Source organism: Pocillopora verrucosa, chromosome 12 (assembly GCF_036669915.1).
Source record: "Pocillopora verrucosa isolate sample1 chromosome 12, ASM3666991v2, whole genome shotgun sequence".
NCBI lineage: Eukaryota > Metazoa > Cnidaria > Anthozoa > Scleractinia > Pocilloporidae > Pocillopora > Pocillopora verrucosa.
This window is the reverse complement of record NC_089323.1, coordinates 20,453,338-20,471,304: the sequence shown is the minus strand read 5'-3', so window position 1 is coordinate 20,471,304 and position 17,967 is coordinate 20,453,338. Positions and strand designations below refer to the sequence as shown.

General features: G+C 36.1%; 4 protein-coding genes across 5 annotated transcripts; 1 reads left to right on the top strand and 3 right to left on the bottom strand.

Moving 5' to 3' along the window:
• Positions 1 to 286: 286 nt before the first annotated feature.
• LOC131783372 (zinc finger protein 367) lies at positions 287 to 2,039 on the bottom strand. The gene has a single exon (XM_059100106.2). The coding sequence runs from the start codon at positions 1,848 to 1,850 to the stop codon at positions 933 to 935; it is 918 nt and encodes a 305-aa protein (XP_058956089.2). The 5' UTR covers positions 1,851 to 2,039; the 3' UTR covers positions 287 to 932.
• A 1,173-nt stretch (positions 2,040 to 3,212) lies between these two features.
• LOC131783436 (HMG box-containing protein 4) lies at positions 3,213 to 9,204 on the bottom strand. Its single transcript, XM_059100191.2, has 6 exons — positions 6,718 to 9,204; positions 6,083 to 6,161; positions 5,835 to 5,899; positions 5,294 to 5,458; positions 5,000 to 5,122; positions 3,213 to 4,319 (listed from the first exon to the last, which is right to left on the bottom strand). Exons 1-6 carry the CDS (start codon positions 9,109 to 9,111, stop codon positions 4,272 to 4,274), a joined length of 2,874 nt encoding a protein of 957 aa, XP_058956174.2. The 5' UTR covers positions 9,112 to 9,204; the 3' UTR covers positions 3,213 to 4,271.
• Positions 9,205 to 9,252: 48 nt separating this feature from the next.
• Positions 9,253 to 12,242, top strand: LOC131783377 (protein SREK1IP1-like). The gene is made up of 7 exons (XM_059100113.2): positions 9,253 to 9,393; positions 9,514 to 9,582; positions 9,943 to 10,141; positions 10,214 to 10,297; positions 10,539 to 10,582; positions 11,204 to 11,261; positions 11,910 to 12,242. Exons 1-7 carry the CDS (start codon positions 9,372 to 9,374, stop codon positions 12,019 to 12,021), a joined length of 588 nt encoding a protein of 195 aa, XP_058956096.1. The 5' UTR covers positions 9,253 to 9,371; the 3' UTR covers positions 12,022 to 12,242.
• Positions 12,243 to 13,113: 871 nt separating this feature from the next.
• On the bottom strand, positions 13,114 to 17,919 carry LOC131783376 (lipoamide acyltransferase component of branched-chain alpha-keto acid dehydrogenase complex, mitochondrial-like). 2 transcript variants are annotated; one of them, XM_059100112.2, is made up of 13 exons: positions 17,840 to 17,919; positions 17,698 to 17,769; positions 17,553 to 17,601; positions 17,137 to 17,212; positions 16,751 to 16,814; positions 16,540 to 16,663; positions 15,963 to 16,195; positions 15,696 to 15,795; positions 15,425 to 15,620; positions 15,120 to 15,270; positions 14,403 to 14,594; positions 13,950 to 14,021; positions 13,114 to 13,520 (listed from the first exon to the last, which is right to left on the bottom strand). In XM_059100112.2, exons 1-13 carry the CDS (start codon positions 17,909 to 17,911, stop codon positions 13,353 to 13,355), a joined length of 1,569 nt encoding a protein of 522 aa, XP_058956095.2. In that variant the 5' UTR covers positions 17,912 to 17,919; the 3' UTR covers positions 13,114 to 13,352. The 2 variants fall into 2 exon arrangements, with proteins under 2 accessions (XP_058956095.2, XP_058956094.2); XM_059100111.2 differs by having other exon boundaries at positions 15,425 to 15,795.
• Between the last annotated feature and the right edge of the window lie 48 nt (positions 17,920 to 17,967).

Genomic DNA, 17,967 nt, shown 5'->3' with positions numbered 1-17,967 from the left:
TTTAAGATGAATTTATATTAGGTGTTGTAGTCCATCTTTTCAAACAGATTTGTAAATTTGGACACTGAAATTTCAGAAGAGGGGGCTCAAAAACCTGGGGTGACAGAGCAATTATGTTCAGGCTGTCACAGCTATCAAGCCACTTAGTGCTTGTATTACAATTCACACAGGAAATACATTATTGTGATCACGAAAATGTCCAAATATAGTATGATCAGCAGGTTACAGGAAGAAAAAAAAAATGAAATGGCTGTATCATTTACTTGTACAGAGACAACACAGTATGTCTATTATAACTTTTTTATTGTGAATAAAGTTAAGTCACTTAAAAAAGACCCAGATTGTTAACTTTAGACTTATTCCACTGTTTTTATAAAACTGTATCCTTGTAAAGTTACAGAAAACATATTCAACTGAAAAAACCAAAATTATTTATCAATGCATGAAGGAACTCAGTTTTTCATTTTTCAAATTTTGTGTCTATGAATGACTAACGTGAATGATGTGGATAATTTTAGGAAATTTTTACAAACTATGTAGAGCGAATATATTTACGTAAATCTCATCTAAAAGTGCGATGCTTTTTCTTATGTACAGCTAATTCTTTTCGCAAGTCACACGGTAAACACTTGAAATCATGAACTTTCAGTTACTACCATTGAATAACTACCACTCATTTACATACTGAAAGTACTTTTCCACGAGTTGTCAGTTGTAAAAATAGCTACAATGCTTCTGAAGTAAAACCTATCCGTTTTAAGTTAACTAGAACACGTTTCACTCACAAAGTAAAGAAAAATTGATCAGATTAGATCAGATACATTGCAACACTATACAATAACATAAAAGCCATTTAAACTTTGCGCGCCAAAATGTTGTTTATTTCACCAAGTGAAATGACACCAAAGTTCGAAAATTGGATTTGTTTCTGGTTAATTAAAGTTAAATTGAGTATCAGCAAGTTCTACGAGAGCCATAGCTCCATACCATCTTTCTTTTGCCTCAGCCATTCGCTTTCTTGCTTCAATTCTTGATTTCTTTCTTTCAACAACTTGCTGCCTAGCGATTTCCTTTTCTACCTTCCGCTTCATGACTTTCTCTTGAACCTTTGCAGGATTTCGCTCCTCTTTATCAAGCTCGTAGTTAGCCAGCCATTGTAAAACAGCCGCTTTGTATTCGTTAGGCTCGGAATTCTCGTTTTTCAAGATTTCTTTCAGCGGAATATCGGTAAAGATACGCTTCAGGCTTGCATACGGATGAATGCTGCAATGGCGGTTAGCATGTGTAAATCGAGTGGTACAACCTTGAGCGGAACAAGCGAACGGTTTTTCGCCTGTATGTAGCCTTTGATGAGTCTTCAATTGGCCACTTTGGACAAAAGCTTTCCCACAGTTCGGGAAATCACAAACGTAAGGCCTTTCGCCGCTGTGTGTTCTCCTGTGAGCTTGCAGAGACTTTTCGCGCGGGAAAACTCGATGGCACACATCGCATCGGATCGAAGAATACGAATTCTGGCCTTCCTTCATCAGAATGTTTACTACATCCGCTCTGGGTCTGCCTCTTGGTGGAATAACATTCGGTGAAGTCGGAGAGTAGCTTAGAATGGTTCCAGTTGGAGTTGTTGGAGTTTGTGGAGGAGAAGGCGGCGTGACTTCGTTCGTCGGTGTTGTTGGAGGTGACCAGACAATGACTGAAGTTCTTTGCTTCTGCGGCAAGTTTAATTGTTCAGAAACATCTTCGAGCTTTGGAACAGGCCTGATCATCTGTTTACTCACTGAAAATAGCTTTGATCCTGGTTGAGGGAAGTATATTCCACTTTTCTGAAGGGAAATCGTCAGGAAGTCGGCCATTTTTAAACCAGCGCTGCTCTGCTCGGGTGACTACGGAGGTTTAAACTGATCGAATGAATTTCCCGCCTTCGGTAATGTATTTATCAAGACAATTACGACTGAATAAATTGTAAAATGCCCGCCAAAATTGCGTTTGCTATTGTCCGATAATTTTTTAAAATTTGAAAACCATAAAGTTTTCCTACAAGACTATCAAATTGTGAAACTGCCTTTTGGTAAAAAAATATTGAGAATTCTCTCTATCTTATAGCTTCTTGCAAGTTTTTTCTTGTTAGTGACGTCACGACAATATTAATTTACATAACATTGGGTTCTTGCAACAAAAATTTTTTTCGCTGCATTTACATAACATTGCCTGATCCTTTTAAGTTCAAATTACTACACGTGGCTTGTTTTTCTCTCTTATATAACAAAGGGAAATTTGACGTTCAAAAAGAAATAAGGACGCCGGAACAACGAAGAAGCGTGCCGAAAGAACAGGCTCGAAGCTGAGAGGAGCTTGTTTCAGCACGCCGCCGAAAAAAAGAAAAACAAACCCTTGTAGACTCATCCGTTTGATACAAGTTTAATGCCATGTGCTTAAAATATCTCAAGCATAGCTAAAGAGTGATTTAAGTTAACCGCAATCAGACGATAGCAGACGGATGAAAGATATATTTCAAATTAACATAACAAATTAAAACGACGTGAACAAAGAAGGCTCACTTCACTTCTTTTGGCGCCAAAACATTCAACCGTTCATAAGACTTTCTAATTAATATTACTCTTAAGTGTAGACCACAGTAGTAATCCTCTTTTTTCAGTGGCTTGTGCTCGGAATCAATTTTTTTTTTTTGAAAGCATCGTGTGAGATTTGTGAGTCTTGCCAAGCATAAAAGTAGATTGTAGCTCAGTATTTTCATCACAATATTTCCCCTTCCCCTTTAATGTGCCAAAATGTAATTTCCATTGAGTGGTGTTTTTTTTTGGTCTAAGCTTTTTAAAATAAATACCACTGCGTAAATTTCACTCAGTCCCTGCATTGAAGCAGGAAATGGGGTTCTGATAAAGGAATATTTCAGTGATTCCTTCAGGGAGGTGAAAGTGCTGTACTCTCTCTTTCAAAATACAATAGAGTGATTGGAACCAGTTGGTCATGGTTGAAAAAATAGCCAAAAATCCCGGCAAGAAGGCCTTATGCACATTTACCTCTGCAAACCCAATTTCACCCACAAGCATCCCTTTCAAGGTGCACACTGGTGAATTTTAGTGAGAAAGCATTCTCAAGAAACTGAAATTGAAAGAAAAAATTTGAGTCAAGTCAAGCATTTCTCTTCGTATCAATTCTAAGAATCTGTTATAGTATCAGTCAAAAGAGAGCTATTAACTTCTTTAGAGGAATTAATTTCTTCAAAACCCAGAAAAGTTTGCCCTCTACTTGTGTTTCTGGGCACAGATACTCATTAAAGTAAATTTCACACTGGACATTTGAAGCCAGAATCAAGAAAATCTGAATGAAATGCACATTTTTCCTATTGGATAGTGATTCAATATCAAGAATTGTGTGGGACTAATAACCAAGTAGGCAGTGGAACAAGAAAAGGTTACTTCCCTGGCAGAGAAATATAATAACAAAGTACAACTGTGTGTGATAAATATGTAATGAGTTAATAATGTATAGTATTACTACATGACAGTGTGTCAGTGGGTTGAAGAAAAAAACTTCTTTAGTAACTTAGAATCCTACAAGTAAGTTATGGGAAAGTGGAAACCTAAATTTGTCCTCCCATCTACACTTTTTGCTTTGCTAAACAAAGTCAGTAGCTAACTGGAAATTTTACTCCATATTGACTGTAAAGAAGTGAAAAATATCAACTAAAATATGTTTTAAAATATGTTCATTAGGTGCTATCTTCATGCAGCTTTTGATCTTATAGGGAGTTGTTGCTTTTTGAACAAATGCACCAATAAAAATTATATTTACAAAAGATTGTCATATACTGTCTGCAATACTTGGCTATCATGGAAAGTTTTCTAACAAGCTGAAAATTTACTCATAAGATCTTGCACTAACAGTCATATTCAACTTTAAATTTAAAGATCTCTTAATCATATATATATATATTTTTTTTTTTTGCTGTGTGGGATGAATTCACAGAATTGTGCAATCAAAATGGTCCTAGGGGCAGAACAAAACTAAAAAAGATAACTGGAAAAAACTGAGCCTTTTGTATTGAAATCAGGACCTTTGGCCCAGTTTCTCCCACTGTGAACCAACCATGGCTGACAAATAACTTTTATATAAAATGAAAGCAAAATGCTGCTGGTCACATCTTTGCATTTAAGCTGTGTCAATTTCAATCCATACTCCCACACTTCCAGTGCAATCTACTACTGTTACAATGGTTCTTGACATGATGCTGCATATTTGATGATTTTGTTTCATCCCAGTCCAGGCATTACATAAGCAAGATTGTCCAGCACCTCAGTCTGTTAAAATAAAAGTAAAATATTTAAGTTTTGATTTCCAAATAACATTAACTTTTGCAGGGTTACCAGTTTTTTTTCATGATAAGATCAGAGCAAGATGCAAAAAAAATGACAAGTAAAGAGGTTTTTGTTTTGTCACGAGCAGGGGACGAACAAGCAAATTTGAGTTCCTAAGAGGAATTAAGCCCCAGACCTTCAGATTTCCAGCCCCATTAATCTACCATTGCACTACAGAGAACTTAACAGTAAGCTGGATCTTACTTTATATGTGACAAGAGTCCTGCATACTATTGAGATTGACCCTTTACAACCTGACATCAGTATGAATATTCTCCGTACTGTTCTCCATACATTTCTTAAGGTGCTGACAAGGAGAATTTGTTTAATAATCAAGGTCTTCTTAATTAGAGGTCATTTCCTTTATTCTTGTGATATTAAAGTGTGATTCAAGGTAATAATGTAAGGTGAAATTGTCAAAGGATTGACAATGTTGCAAGTGTTGTGTGAATGAAAAAAAAGCTGAGGTTAACCATTTCATTCCTATGATTAAAAAAGTTTATGTTCTCAACCAACAACCTCACAGTTTATTTGTAGCTGGTCATAAAAAACCCCATGAAAATTAGTGTACAGATGTGTGGGGAGAAATATTTCAAAACTCCTGATAATCCTTTTAACAATACCTGGGTTTTTTTGGAGCAGCCATCCATTTCAGGTATTTGTGATGTTAGGAACAATAAAGGGGATATGGCACAGAGGGCTGAGTCTAATAGCACAGACAAGCTGCCATGAACTTCACCTGGGTCCTTTGGAAGGAAAAAAGGAATTAACAGACAGATAATACCTAATTGTTATCACAAGCATACAATCTTTATAAGTTTCATTTATATAGTTTCATCTTTATTCTTCCCAACTTTTTCACAGAAGTCCACAACTACCTGCTGGTGTAAGAAGACAGGACAACAATTTCTGGTTACCTGTACTCGTAGACAGGCTCCAACCGTACACAAGGACTCCCCCAAGAGCTGCAAATGGGCTGCCAAATCAATGGGTTCAGCTTGTCCTTCTTTGGGCACAGACACAGGGTTTGGGCTGTTGAGTCCGAGAGATTTCTTGACTTCTTCTGCCTTTTTCCGCCAACACTACAAGGAATTGCAGATGGGCATTGAAAGAAAAAGTATATAAGACTGAAATTACATGTAATATAAGATCCTGGGCTGGTGCACTGTACTAGTACATGTTGAGGGGCTGTTCTGGTGTACCAGTACACGGGGGAATTCCTATTGTTTTCATATCCATACATGGAGTTGTGACGCAGTTCGTTAATGCTTCGTTCCTTTGTGTACTGGTACACGAGGACACAACCCATGTTGACTTCAAAGCCACCTTTCACTTTCTCTGGAATTGTGTAAAAGAGAACTTCACTTTGCATCTATTAATTTAATCTCCTGAGGATAATGATACACACAGTCATGTGAAATACAGAATCAACATTACCTACAACTTGAAATTTTTTACCTCCTTCTCATCATCCTTGAGGTTGTTCCATGCAATGCCAACTTTCTTGCTGATTTCTGTGAACTCTGAGTAACAGGAAGTGGAAAGTCCTTCTCAATAGTGTGCAAAAACCATAAAACTTATTTTATATGAAGTGGCTTCAAGTGCAAAACATGTGCAAACACAACTTCTACACTGGAATTTGATATCACTATACACCCCTAATCTTCTGAAAAAGCTATATGGTGCTGTAAAGAGTATGACTGTACCTAATCCAGGATTTTCCTCTGCAATTCGCTTCCGCTGTTGCTTGCAGAAGAGCAGGTAGGATGTCACTACCTTGGGCTTCTAAAGAGAAATGAAGATAATTTATGATTAAATAACAGTACATATAACATTCTGAGTCATAAAACATAAAGTAACATAAAGTGTTACTGTAAATCAAAAGAGCTGGATATAGAACAGTTTTGCATTTATATATACTAGAACAAAGTCAATATCCTTTTTTCAGAGATAACAAAAGGAGGTTACCCCGAGCAAACAGCATGTGCCCATCTTGCTTGCTTGCAGAGCCAGTTCTACAATAAAACTTAAGACTTCTTATCATGATACTGATTTGACCATGTAGTCTGATTATCTGATTGAGGATGGTCCTGAGAAGGACTGTTGTTGTTAGTGACTAAAGTCATCATCAGAGTCAGATGATGACTTCCACTCAGGTTGTCAAACATCAGTCATCACTACCGACAAGACTACCCAAAAGATCAGACAACATACTCAAATGTAACCCCTCCTCCTTAGGTTCAAACCACTCCACAAAGATATTGATTGATACACATAGTATACATTATAAAATGCACATACATGTGTAGCATACATGATAAGCTTAATGAGATGAACCTACCTGTGGTGACTTGATTCTTTTGGCTGAAGTTGAAGCTGATGTTTCTTTCTTACTCTCTGTTTTAGAAGAGCCTTTCTTTTTCTGATGGTCTACTGCCAGTGTTGTTGGTTTAGTGTTCTTCTTTTTCTTCACTTCATCAGACTTACTACTGGTGGGAATCTTCTCTTTCTTTATGACTAACTTAACATGTTCACTTTCAGTTTGTGATGGTGATGCTAGATGCTTTTCATTCTGGGAACTTGGAAATTTTTGTTTCTTTTTCTTTTTATTGCCTTCCTTTGATTGCTCAGGTAAATTCACTGTATTGCTGCTTTGTTCTAAGGCATTGCTCACCATTTCTACATTACTATTGGAAAGGCCTTTGAATTTGATTGAAATCTTTTTCTTGTTTTTCTCTGAGGCTGGGACTGTTTGACTGCCATCAGGATGTAATTTAGCAGCAGGTTTCTTGTGATGTGATGTTTTTGGTGATCCATCTTTGTGATTTCTAGATGCTTGTTTGTGCTTATGATGATGGTGATGATGATGATGATGTTTCTTATGTTTTGTTCCATCCTCTGATTGAGGAAGCTGTAATTTTAGGATGATATGTTCATGTCCTTTATCTTCACTGTCATGATTACTTTGAACTTTCTCTAGCTCCTCAGACACCGTATCCTTGTGTTTGCTAGCCTTCTGTTTACTACTTTTCATGATCTTTCCCTTTCTTTTCACATTTGATGCACCAGCATTTAAATCACTTGCTGAATTATCATCACTGGTAACAATATCACTCTGTGAAAATCCTAGTTTGTTTTCTACACCATCCTCCTTCATGACTCCTTTTCCAACACTACTGCCTTTCTTTGTTGACGATTTATCAGCTTGTTTAACTTTAGGTGTGCTTTTAGGTTTGGCTGGCTTTGGAGTCGATGATGTTTCTTCACCAGTACAATGGTCAGATTCAGCTCTCACTTTGAATGCTGTTAATGTTGCCATCTGAACTTCTTCTGATTGCATAATCTTCTTTTTCACAGGTTTACCCTTTCGTTTATTCATCTTTCCTCTATCCTGATCATCTTTAGAATATTCTGACTTCTTTCTTCCCATATACACTTCACCAGATTCTTGAATACTCACACTGATGCCTTTAGACACATCTAATTTGTCTGCTGTGCTAAGTGACACTTCACTTTCACGGTCTGGAAACAAGTTTACCTCTTCCTTAGGAGATGATTTTGGTTTATTTAATTGTTGATTGCTGGAACTCCTTCGCCTCTTTGGTTCCTTTAGGTCTACAGTTGTAATTTGGAACTCAGTAAGAGTCTGTGACATACCATTGTCATCCCTGAGTGTATTTGGCAACTGATTTCTATTTTCTTCTATATTCTTGTCATCCTTGTCACCTTCAAGAAGTGAGAAAGTTCTTTTAGGCATGTGACCTCGTGAAGAAATTCTGATTTTTGGAGATGGTTCATCGGAATTTTCTGGTGTGTTCCTTAACAGTTCCTGATCATTTCTTCCCTCTTTGGATTTACTTTTCTTGCTACCTTGAACTTTTGGAGTTCTTGTTCTGCTATTCTCTATCACATCTTGTTTTGTTTCCCTAACATCATCCTTCTCCAATAAATAAAAGTTCTTCTTTGGTAGATGAGCCCTTGAGGAGACCCTCATTTTAGGAGACGTTGATGGTATATGTACTGGCTCAATTGTATCCTCTGGGATCACAGATACCTCTGGTTTCTTCTCCTCCTTCTCTCCCTCTTCAAGCAGAGAGAAGATCCTTTTAGGAACTGGGGTTCTAGAAGATGTCCTGACTTTTGGAGAAAAATCTGCTTGTGTTTCTTTCTTAATCCGTGTCTTTGAAGATCCTGTTTCTTTTTTATCCTTCTGAATATTTTCAGTGAGCTTTGGTGTTCGATCCTCAACCACCTTAACAATAGCATCCTTGAAAACTTCCGTATCTGTTTCGATTTCTTTCAGATAACTTTGATAGCTTCGTCTCGTTTCTCTTTTATGGCCCTCGTCAAAAGTGGCTGAAGAACTTATTTTTTTAGGTTTCTTGGCGATCGGAGCGTCGTCTGTGGGCGAAGTTAATTTGGATTTATTGGAAGGCTGACTGGCTACTGATTGAGTTATTTCAAAGTCACTTGGTTTTGGACTTAAAGTTACGTCAGGACTTCGACTAATAACTGCAGTCTCTTCATCGTCAAATACTTTTGGTTTAGGAGTCCTTGATGACCTTCTAACACCAGTTTCAGTTTCTTCCATCGACAGATTATCCTGTAGCCTTTCGTTCGTTTGAGTATTTTGTTCTTGCGATTTAGATCGCTTCTTTTGCGGGAAGAAAGACGGGGAGAAGTCATCATCTCCAGCTAATTCTCTTCTACGTTTAGTTGCCTTTCGATGAGACATCGGATCAAAGGTTTTCCAATCAACTTGATGGGGCAAAATACAGCGTAAACATAAAAAGACAATAGGATCTCTAAACCGCCATGTTTATCCGAGTTGGTCGTGAGGAACCTTGGTCCAACTGAGCCCCAGTGTATGCCGTTCAATCAACATGGCGGCGTTTTGAAACATTTGAACTTCGTTCGTGAGCGAATAAGATTAACCAGGTTTTCAAAGGTAAAATGCACATCTAGCTACCACAAATAGTCTTAATTGGATTTAAAATGAGTTCCTCAGACATAAAAGGTTGGTGAACCTAAAAATACGGAAAGCATGTGTTGCAAGTTTTACACCTTGCTGTTCTTTGCTTCTGTGACTATATAAAGTACACTAAAATCAACAGGTATTCTTTACTTCCATCTCCAGATTTAATTGGACGACTGACAAACCAAAACAATGAAAGTCAAAGAACAGGATGCAAGAAATGTGGCTACAGTAAGTTTGAAATCTCAGAGCTTCAATGTGACGTGACTCGTACACAAATAAATATCTGATTCAAAAAATTTTAAAGTTAGTTAAGTTTTACCACAAAACATGCGTAGTTGAACCAGAGGACTTTCGCGTTACGTGCAATGATCATTCACCTCGGCACATTTAGAGCACATTTAATGACTTTGTGTCATGCGCTTTTCAAGTTTCACCTTTAAATCAAATACGGTTACCAACTAAAAAAGCTCTTGATTGTTTAAAAAATGCTCCTTGTCAGCACCTTAGGAAATGTGTAGAGAATAGTATTGAGAATTTGTATACTGATTTTAGAGTGTAAAGGATTAATTGTTGGTTATGTTTTAACAGGTGGTCACCTAACTTTTCAGTGTCGCAACTTTGTACGCGTTGATCCAAAGAAGGATGTAGTGGTTGATGTCAGTAGTACATCCAGTGAAGAAGAGGATAGCGATAAAGAAATCAGCGTCAGCTCTACAACAACTCCTACTTCATCTGATTCAGATTCAAAAAGAAAAAAGTCTCAGAGGAGAAAAACAGTGAAAGAAAGGTTAGATGCAGCAAACTTTTTTAATGATGATGTCTTTTCCACACAAATATTTCTATTTCCTGTTATTTTAAGATCCCAGTCTCTAGAGAGGGCCTTGAAACAGAGAGATGTTCCACGTCAGAGGGCTGCCTCATACTCGCCACCTGCTCTAAAGAGGTATGTGTAGCTGTGTGTTAAACTAGCATGGTCTTGTAATTTAAGTACTACTGGTATCCTTGTTTTAATTGCAAGATTTTAATGATATTTGCGGAAGATTAGCAGTATACAGTGGGAATGTCTCCTGATGCACCTCCAAAGTGACCACATCATGAGACAAACAATTACATTTCTCTTTTGAAAGTGTTATTAACTGTGATGACTAACCAAAACCTATTTTATGAATTATTTCTCAATGCAGAGCCAAGAGGAGTCATTCAGTAACAACTGATGAAACTGACAAAAGTAAGGAAACTCAGTCAAATTTGAAGTCTCTTATTATTTTGTGACTACAATCTACAAACTTTTAAATTGTTCATTATTTATTTGATATTATTTTCTAAAGTACAATTTATATATGATATGAAAATTACTCCTTTAATCCTTTACACCCATGTATACTGTTTTCTGTTCATCTCTTAACCCTTTAACTCCTAAGAGTGATTAACACGTACTTTCTCCCAATAATATCCATACATTATCTAATAAACAGGTTATGAGAATACTTAAACTTATCAGGTAGAAGTTATGATCTTGATCTGACACCAAATTCTCACAACTAAGTTACAAAGAAATGTGTAGAAGCCAGAAGGGAGAATTATTATCAATCAGATCTTGGGAGTTAAAGGGTTAAGGTTATGGCAAGGAGGATTTGTTCAACAATCAATATCTTTTTTAATTGATAATCATTCCCTTCTATTCTTGTGAACTTGTAGGAGTGATATTGTTTGGTGAAATTAGATGCCAGGCTCTCTCAGGTGTCAAAGGGTTAAGATATTCATTGGTAGTTTTTGTTTTTATTGGGAATAATTTGTATTGTTACCAATAAAAAATATATATTTTCATGCTTATCCTTACATGTCGTAGGTGATGATGATTCTGATAGTCATAAAAGAAAAAGAAAAAAGATCAGAAAACATCAGAAGTGAGTAGGACACAAAATTATCAGGCTCATAATGCAAAATGAGGCTAAATGGATCATTATTTTACTTTGAATGAATCTTGCTGGTTTACCAAACTAAATTCAAGGTATAAAGAGGGTAAGTTTCTAAAGAATCTGTGGTGCTGCATCAGTGGGGGAGTATTTGCAAGATAATTTGATTTTATTAACTCAGTCAATAAATAAATGTAGATTGGCCATTGTAAAGGGCCTCTATTGCTGAGGTTTGAAGTGTTAGCCCTTTGTCAGAATGAATGACTAATAACTTCAGGTGCTTCTTCTGTTCTACTTAGTCTGCATGGCAAGAGCACTTGTGTTCCTTCATGTATATTTTATGCTTTTATGCAACCATCTTTTGATAAGTCACAGAATTTCATGGAATTAAAAAAAGAACTTTATTTGAGGGCAGGTATATTTGCACTAATAATTTGAAATGAGAAAGCAGACTGATGCTATTCTTTGTAGACTAAAGGAAAAAAGGGAAAGCATTCAGGTTTTCTGTCTCTCAGCTGTTGATCCCTGTTGTTGCCACAAAAAATAAGGAATGCCTGATCACTACATCACTACTGAAAAATGCTGCTCAAGAGTTGATTTACTTACATGTAATTATACAGCTGCAAGTATTATTTTCAGGAAAGAACAGCCAAGGAGTAAACACAGAAAGAGCCACAAACACAAAGAAAAGAAAAAAAGCAGAAGGAAAAAGAGCAGAAAAAGACACAAGGCAACCTCAGAGTCTGAGTGATGCTCTTCAAGACTATTCAACCCTAATGTTCTTGTGAATAGATTATGATGCTTGAAACTGAAATGTGGGAAAGATCCATGAGCAAGGGTGGATGTTTAAGCCTTCTGTATCAACTATTATCACAAGTTTTGAAAGTGCTTCAGTTCTTTACTGGTATTCAAATATTAACAATATTGCTATAATTTGAGTTAAAAGTTCTTTTTCACTTGTTCAACTGTCAAAGTGTAAAACCAAAACCATAGTCATATGCATGGTTTTGCAAGGACAAGGTAACACTTTTTTTTTTAAAACATCAACAATTTGTTTTTATGTAATTCAACTCTCTTCTCTGTCTGTTCAAAGGTTCAGCTTATTAGTACAAGAACTATACCACTGATGTTTGGTGTAGTTAGGGGGAAGATGTTCTCACAATGTAGGGGTTGATTATATTGGAAGGAAACAAATTCTTACATGACTGTATTTTTAATTTAACTCTGTTATGAAAACTTTTTAGAAAGAAATTGTAAGAACTCCAAGAGCTTGTTCTTGCTATTTTATTCTGCACTTTGTACACACTATATACTTGGGCAGCTGTTTTAGTAGTTTAGTGTTAATAGTGCCGCATGAGATTTATAATTAGATTATGAAACACATAACAAAATACTTGAATACCTAATTGCTTTTACCCATGGTTTTATATGAAAGTAACTGAGTTTACAGTAAGTTTTAATATTAAGATACTGTCAAAGATAGTCCATGATCTTGATAGATAATCCTCACAAAGCTCATTTTCTGAACATCATTTGAAAGATGAAAACCAGACCTAGACTGAACAAATCCTTTTTAAAGGTTAAATATGAAACTTGTATGAAAATATAGCCTTATGTATTATTATTTTCCCTAGTTGCTTCAAGTTACAGTGTTGTAAACCCCAACTAAATGTAAAGTTAATGTATTTTTTTCAAGAATTAAAAATAAATAACACTAGCATTTTTTCACTTATTGAACCCTATTTTGTATCAAGGGTAAAACATTACCCATTGGTAAAATAGCTCTTTCTAGTATATACAAGCCACATAAGGTGAAGGTATTATTCATTGGATCAATGTCAGTATCTGTACAACTGCACACCTATGCATCTCCTAAGCAACACTAACCTTAACCTGTTATCAATATTAGTCTTGAAATGCTTTGCTTGTGGAATTTCTTGATCTAATTTTTCTCCATGTAATAACTGTACAGGCATGTACCTGTAAAACTGTTTTTGCATGAAACGTAGTATTGAGCCCTTACAACAATTTGACAATCCTTACAGGCAAATTAATAAGGCTAATTGGTGCACAAGAGAATTATTATCTTAAGTCCATCATCATAGAAGCAGGGTTTTCTAGATAAGATTTCCATAGGTTTGAAAACCTAGCCATTGTAGCACCTTCTATGACTCTGTGATCAGCTGACCAGCTTACATTGACTATATACGCTCTGTAAATATTGTCATCCTTATCAAACTTGGGGACTTCCTATAAAAATTGTTACAAATAACCATGTGAGTAAACAGTAGGGGAAAAAAGAGGAGTCCTTAACTTGTGTTTCACTGACAATTTGCAGGGTGTTCATTGACCATTAAGGGATAAAAGAACTCTTTAGCTAGTATGCAGAATTCTCTTACTAAATTTCCATACCCTGAGCTAGCTCTTTTTCAGATGTGGAGAATATTCTACTTTTACTTTACACTATTCTCCAATACATTTCCTAATGAAAGCATTGTTTTGGAGCACATAAGTTGTTTTGATTATCATGATTACTTTTTCTTGAAAAAGGCAAGGGAGAGGTCAGATGTTGCTTAGACAGCCTTCAGACAAGCTACCTCCTTGTAACAATATGTCCATGATATTGAACCCAGACTTGTTATCTCCTGAAAATTTAAAAAGTTAAATGAGTATGCTAACCTGTATTCTTCCAATAGCACCAATGGCAACCTCAGGAGGCATAATCACTGGTTTTGCATATGTTCCTCCAATCTGGCAAAGACATCATAGACAATTGGATCATGTAACCAAAGATGCAAAGGTTCATATTTCAATTTCTTACAAAGGCTTGGCTCCACTAAGCGATGAGCCACAGACTCAGATCTTCACAACAAACTATTTGCTGTGTTGGGTTTGGGTGACCATTGCACAAATTAAATCAGTTTGAATTTGTGCAAAATTGTCCATGTCACTTGAAGCAAATTTTTGCAATCATGACCTCAACTGTGATGTGTTGTCCAACAGGTCTAAACCTTGGCAGAATTTTGGTGTTTAGAAGCCCTCAATGCTCGCCACTTCAAAAATTACAGTCAATGTGAAAATAACTAATTTAAAATTAAATTGAACTTGTAACTATTCAAAGATGAAGCTTACTGATCCAATGTTTGAGAGGGTAAATGTTCCTCCAATCAAGTCTTCTGGTGTAAGTTTACCAGCCAGTCCAAGCTGATGAAGTCTGTTAAGCTCTACAGTGATATCAAATATTGACTTGTTCTGTACATTTTTCACATTTGGTACCACTAAGCCTTGTTGTGTATCCATGGCAACCCCAATGTTGTGTGAACCCTGACAAATGGGATCAAAATGTAGTATTCATTAACATGTTGGAGAAAAAATTGTTGAGGAATAAAATTATTATGGGAATTATTGTATTTTGAATAGATGTTAATCATAAGATCGATCATCGCATGGTCTACACCCTTTGATTTCAGTTAATCCTCGACTCCCAAGCTCTGATTGTGAATTCTCTCCTTTAGCTGCTACACATTTCCTCATAAATTAGTTATGAGAATTTTGTATTGGATCAAGATAGCAACTTCTACCTGATAAGTTTAAGTATTCTCATTTCCTGTTTTCTAGATAAATTATGGATATTATAGGGAGAAGTTACATGTCAATCACTTCTGGGAATTTAGAGGGTTAAAATAGTGCATGTGATCTGCCCTGAGTAGTCTGCTAAATTAGGATTATTACATTAAATGGTTTGAGGTTCTTGGAGGTACTGTTTATGATGTACACTTTCAATTATGATATTTTAATTATCAGGCAACCATAGATCATTTCTTACTCTTAGGAGGAATTATTAAATACCTTAAAAGTGATATTCTCACATGCAGGATCCACTGAGCTGTTTAGTATTGGGAAGTGGAGCAGAGCCATAGAAGTTGCCTTCATAAACATTGGCATAAAGGATAACTTCATCCCTCTGGCCTGAAATGATTCTTTACTGTGATTTCTTACCCTGGACAAAAATATAATAAGAGAACCAATAGCCGAATATATTTCTCACTTACCTCCATATGTATTTGACAGTGTAAAGGGACAGGTAGTTCGAAATTTAACAGAAAAGGAAAGAAGATATACACAGACCTTGGACAAGTAAAATCATTTGTTACCTCACAAGCTCATTTAGAATTACTTCATCCTTGTATCCAAAATGTGGAATTGTAAGTGATGCTGTCATAGCCTTAGCCATTGCTCTCCTGATTCCTTTGATAGCTTCTGTTCTGTCTTCAAGCACCACCTCTGGTCTTGCAATTTGAGTTGAGGGTGGGGTGGTTGGGGCAGCAACCTCTACTGTGGGGGCAGGGGCTGTGAAGACATTGGAAAGAGTGCTCAGACAAACAATTTGTTCCAAAAAAATAAATCTTCTATCCAAAAACTCACCTTCAGTGGGTTTAGCCTTCATTCTCTCAATGTAATTCAACACATCTTCTTTAAGGATTCTGCCATCCCTACCAGTTCCTGGGATGTCACCCAGTTCAATCTGGAAAACAAAATTTTTTGCGAAAATTTCAATTCAGGTCTTGAAAAGCACGTGCTCACCTCACTTACTACCCAGTTAATTCTTAAAACTAGCTGAGGAAAAGTATGTTAAAAAGAAGTTGACAAAACTTTTTAAGGACTACTTGAAATCTATTTACTTCTTCTTACATTATAGTCTATTGCCATTTTGCGTACAGCTGGTGTTGTTAACACTTTCCCATCACTGTTAGTCTGCTTTGTGGTAATCTGAGGGGGAGGGGCTGGTGAAGCTTTTGACTGAGGTGGTGAAGACTGAGGGGAGAGGGGTGGAGGTGGAAGTGGTTGTTCTATAGCATGCGTTGGTTTAGGCTTCTGTTGGGCAGCCATGACATCTTCAGCAGGGCTTGGACCAGCATCAACATCTTAAAATACCAAATATCACAGTTAAGATAAGGATTTAATCTAAAGCTTTATGGAAAGCACTTTACTAATCCATGGTTATTAATAGTTGAAAAAAAAAAAGAGTCTCTAGCAGTTACTTACTTTCATCTGGACTCACCAATTTGCCAACAAGAATGCACCTATTAACTAGTATGGAAATATATTGTCCATTATATTATTGTTCTCTGCACGATTATTTCTTCTCCCTACCCAAATATCAATACTCTCAAAATTGACTGAAAAAATATTCATTTTTCATTTAGTTGGCTATAGATTATCATAAGATTTTAGGATAAAATGCATATGATTTGCAATAAAAACTCACTGGATTCAATATTAGCTTCTGCTTCTATGTCCACTAAGGGTTGTCCAACTCTTGCAATATCATCTACATCATAATACAGTTTCCTGATTGTACCATCAAATCGGCTTGTTATTGTTACTGATGCCTGCAAATGATGAAGAGGATTAGATTTTATTTTTGATAATTTAAGGGAAAATCACCAGAAATGATTATAAATGTTATGTAGTCTAACCTTGTCACTCTGTACTTCACAAATACTGTCAAACTGATTCACATGATCACCTGGCTTCACATACCTAATAGAAAAATGACAAAATTAATTTCTTTTAACTCTTTCATCTCCAAGATCTCTTTTATTTGTGATTCTTCTCACTGGCTGCTATACATTGCTTGTAATTTTAGTTCTGATAATTCAGTATTAGGTCAAATAATATTGATATCTGCATTATTTAAGTTAATATATATCATTATTAAATGATAATTGACTGATTGATATCCTTCTACATTCTCATTACTTGTGTGTGTGATGTTATATTTATTTAATTGTAAGGAGAAAGTATGTCTTGGTCCCTACTGGGAGTGAAAGGGATAATGATATAGGTATCATATAAAACTTACCACTCTTTGATTGTAACCTCTGCAATTCCTTCCCCAATGTCAGATAATTTAAAAGGAAGGACTTCTCCATTCACACCTGATTAAATTTTTTTTTTTTTTTTTACTAAAGAACAATTTGAATGGTAGACTGTATTGTTTGAATGGCATAAAAAAACTAGTAGCTAATTTAAAGAATACTTTTAAAATCAATACCATCACATCTGTCACACCCCTGACACACCCCCATAACGCCCATCATCGGAAGTTTTCGTAAATTATTCAGTGTACTTTTCCAATTGAAGGTTCGCTTCATAACGATCATCAATTACTTCAGAGAGGCAGTAAATCAGTGTGAATCGTCCTAATCTTTCACAAGATCTCTGAAAAATTCAACAAATAGAATAACTAACACCTAATTTGATGTACCCATCACGTACCTGACGTTGTTCGTAGAAATCGTAAACCACGCGGTTGTTTTCCAAACTCCTGTAAATTAAAAAATCATTATGTGAGTAATCCCTTAAATTGAGGCAAGAAAAGTAAGATCATCTGCAGAAATTTGTTGAAGATCACTGAACTAACCTTGCTAAAATTTGAATTTCCAATCGTCACACATGAACAGATCGGGCGTTTTCCTTTGACAATTGGTCGGTTCTGGATTTAGAAAAATTTATTGTAGAAGGAATGATAATAGAAATTCAATTAACATAAATGATGCACTCACCTGATGGCAAAAAATACGAAGATTTCTCCTTAGGGCCAAGTTTCGTAACACAGACAATTTGGACGCCATCATGAAATATAAACACGTGGAGCAAGACATGCGCCTGCTTGCAGAGGCATATCCGCTGA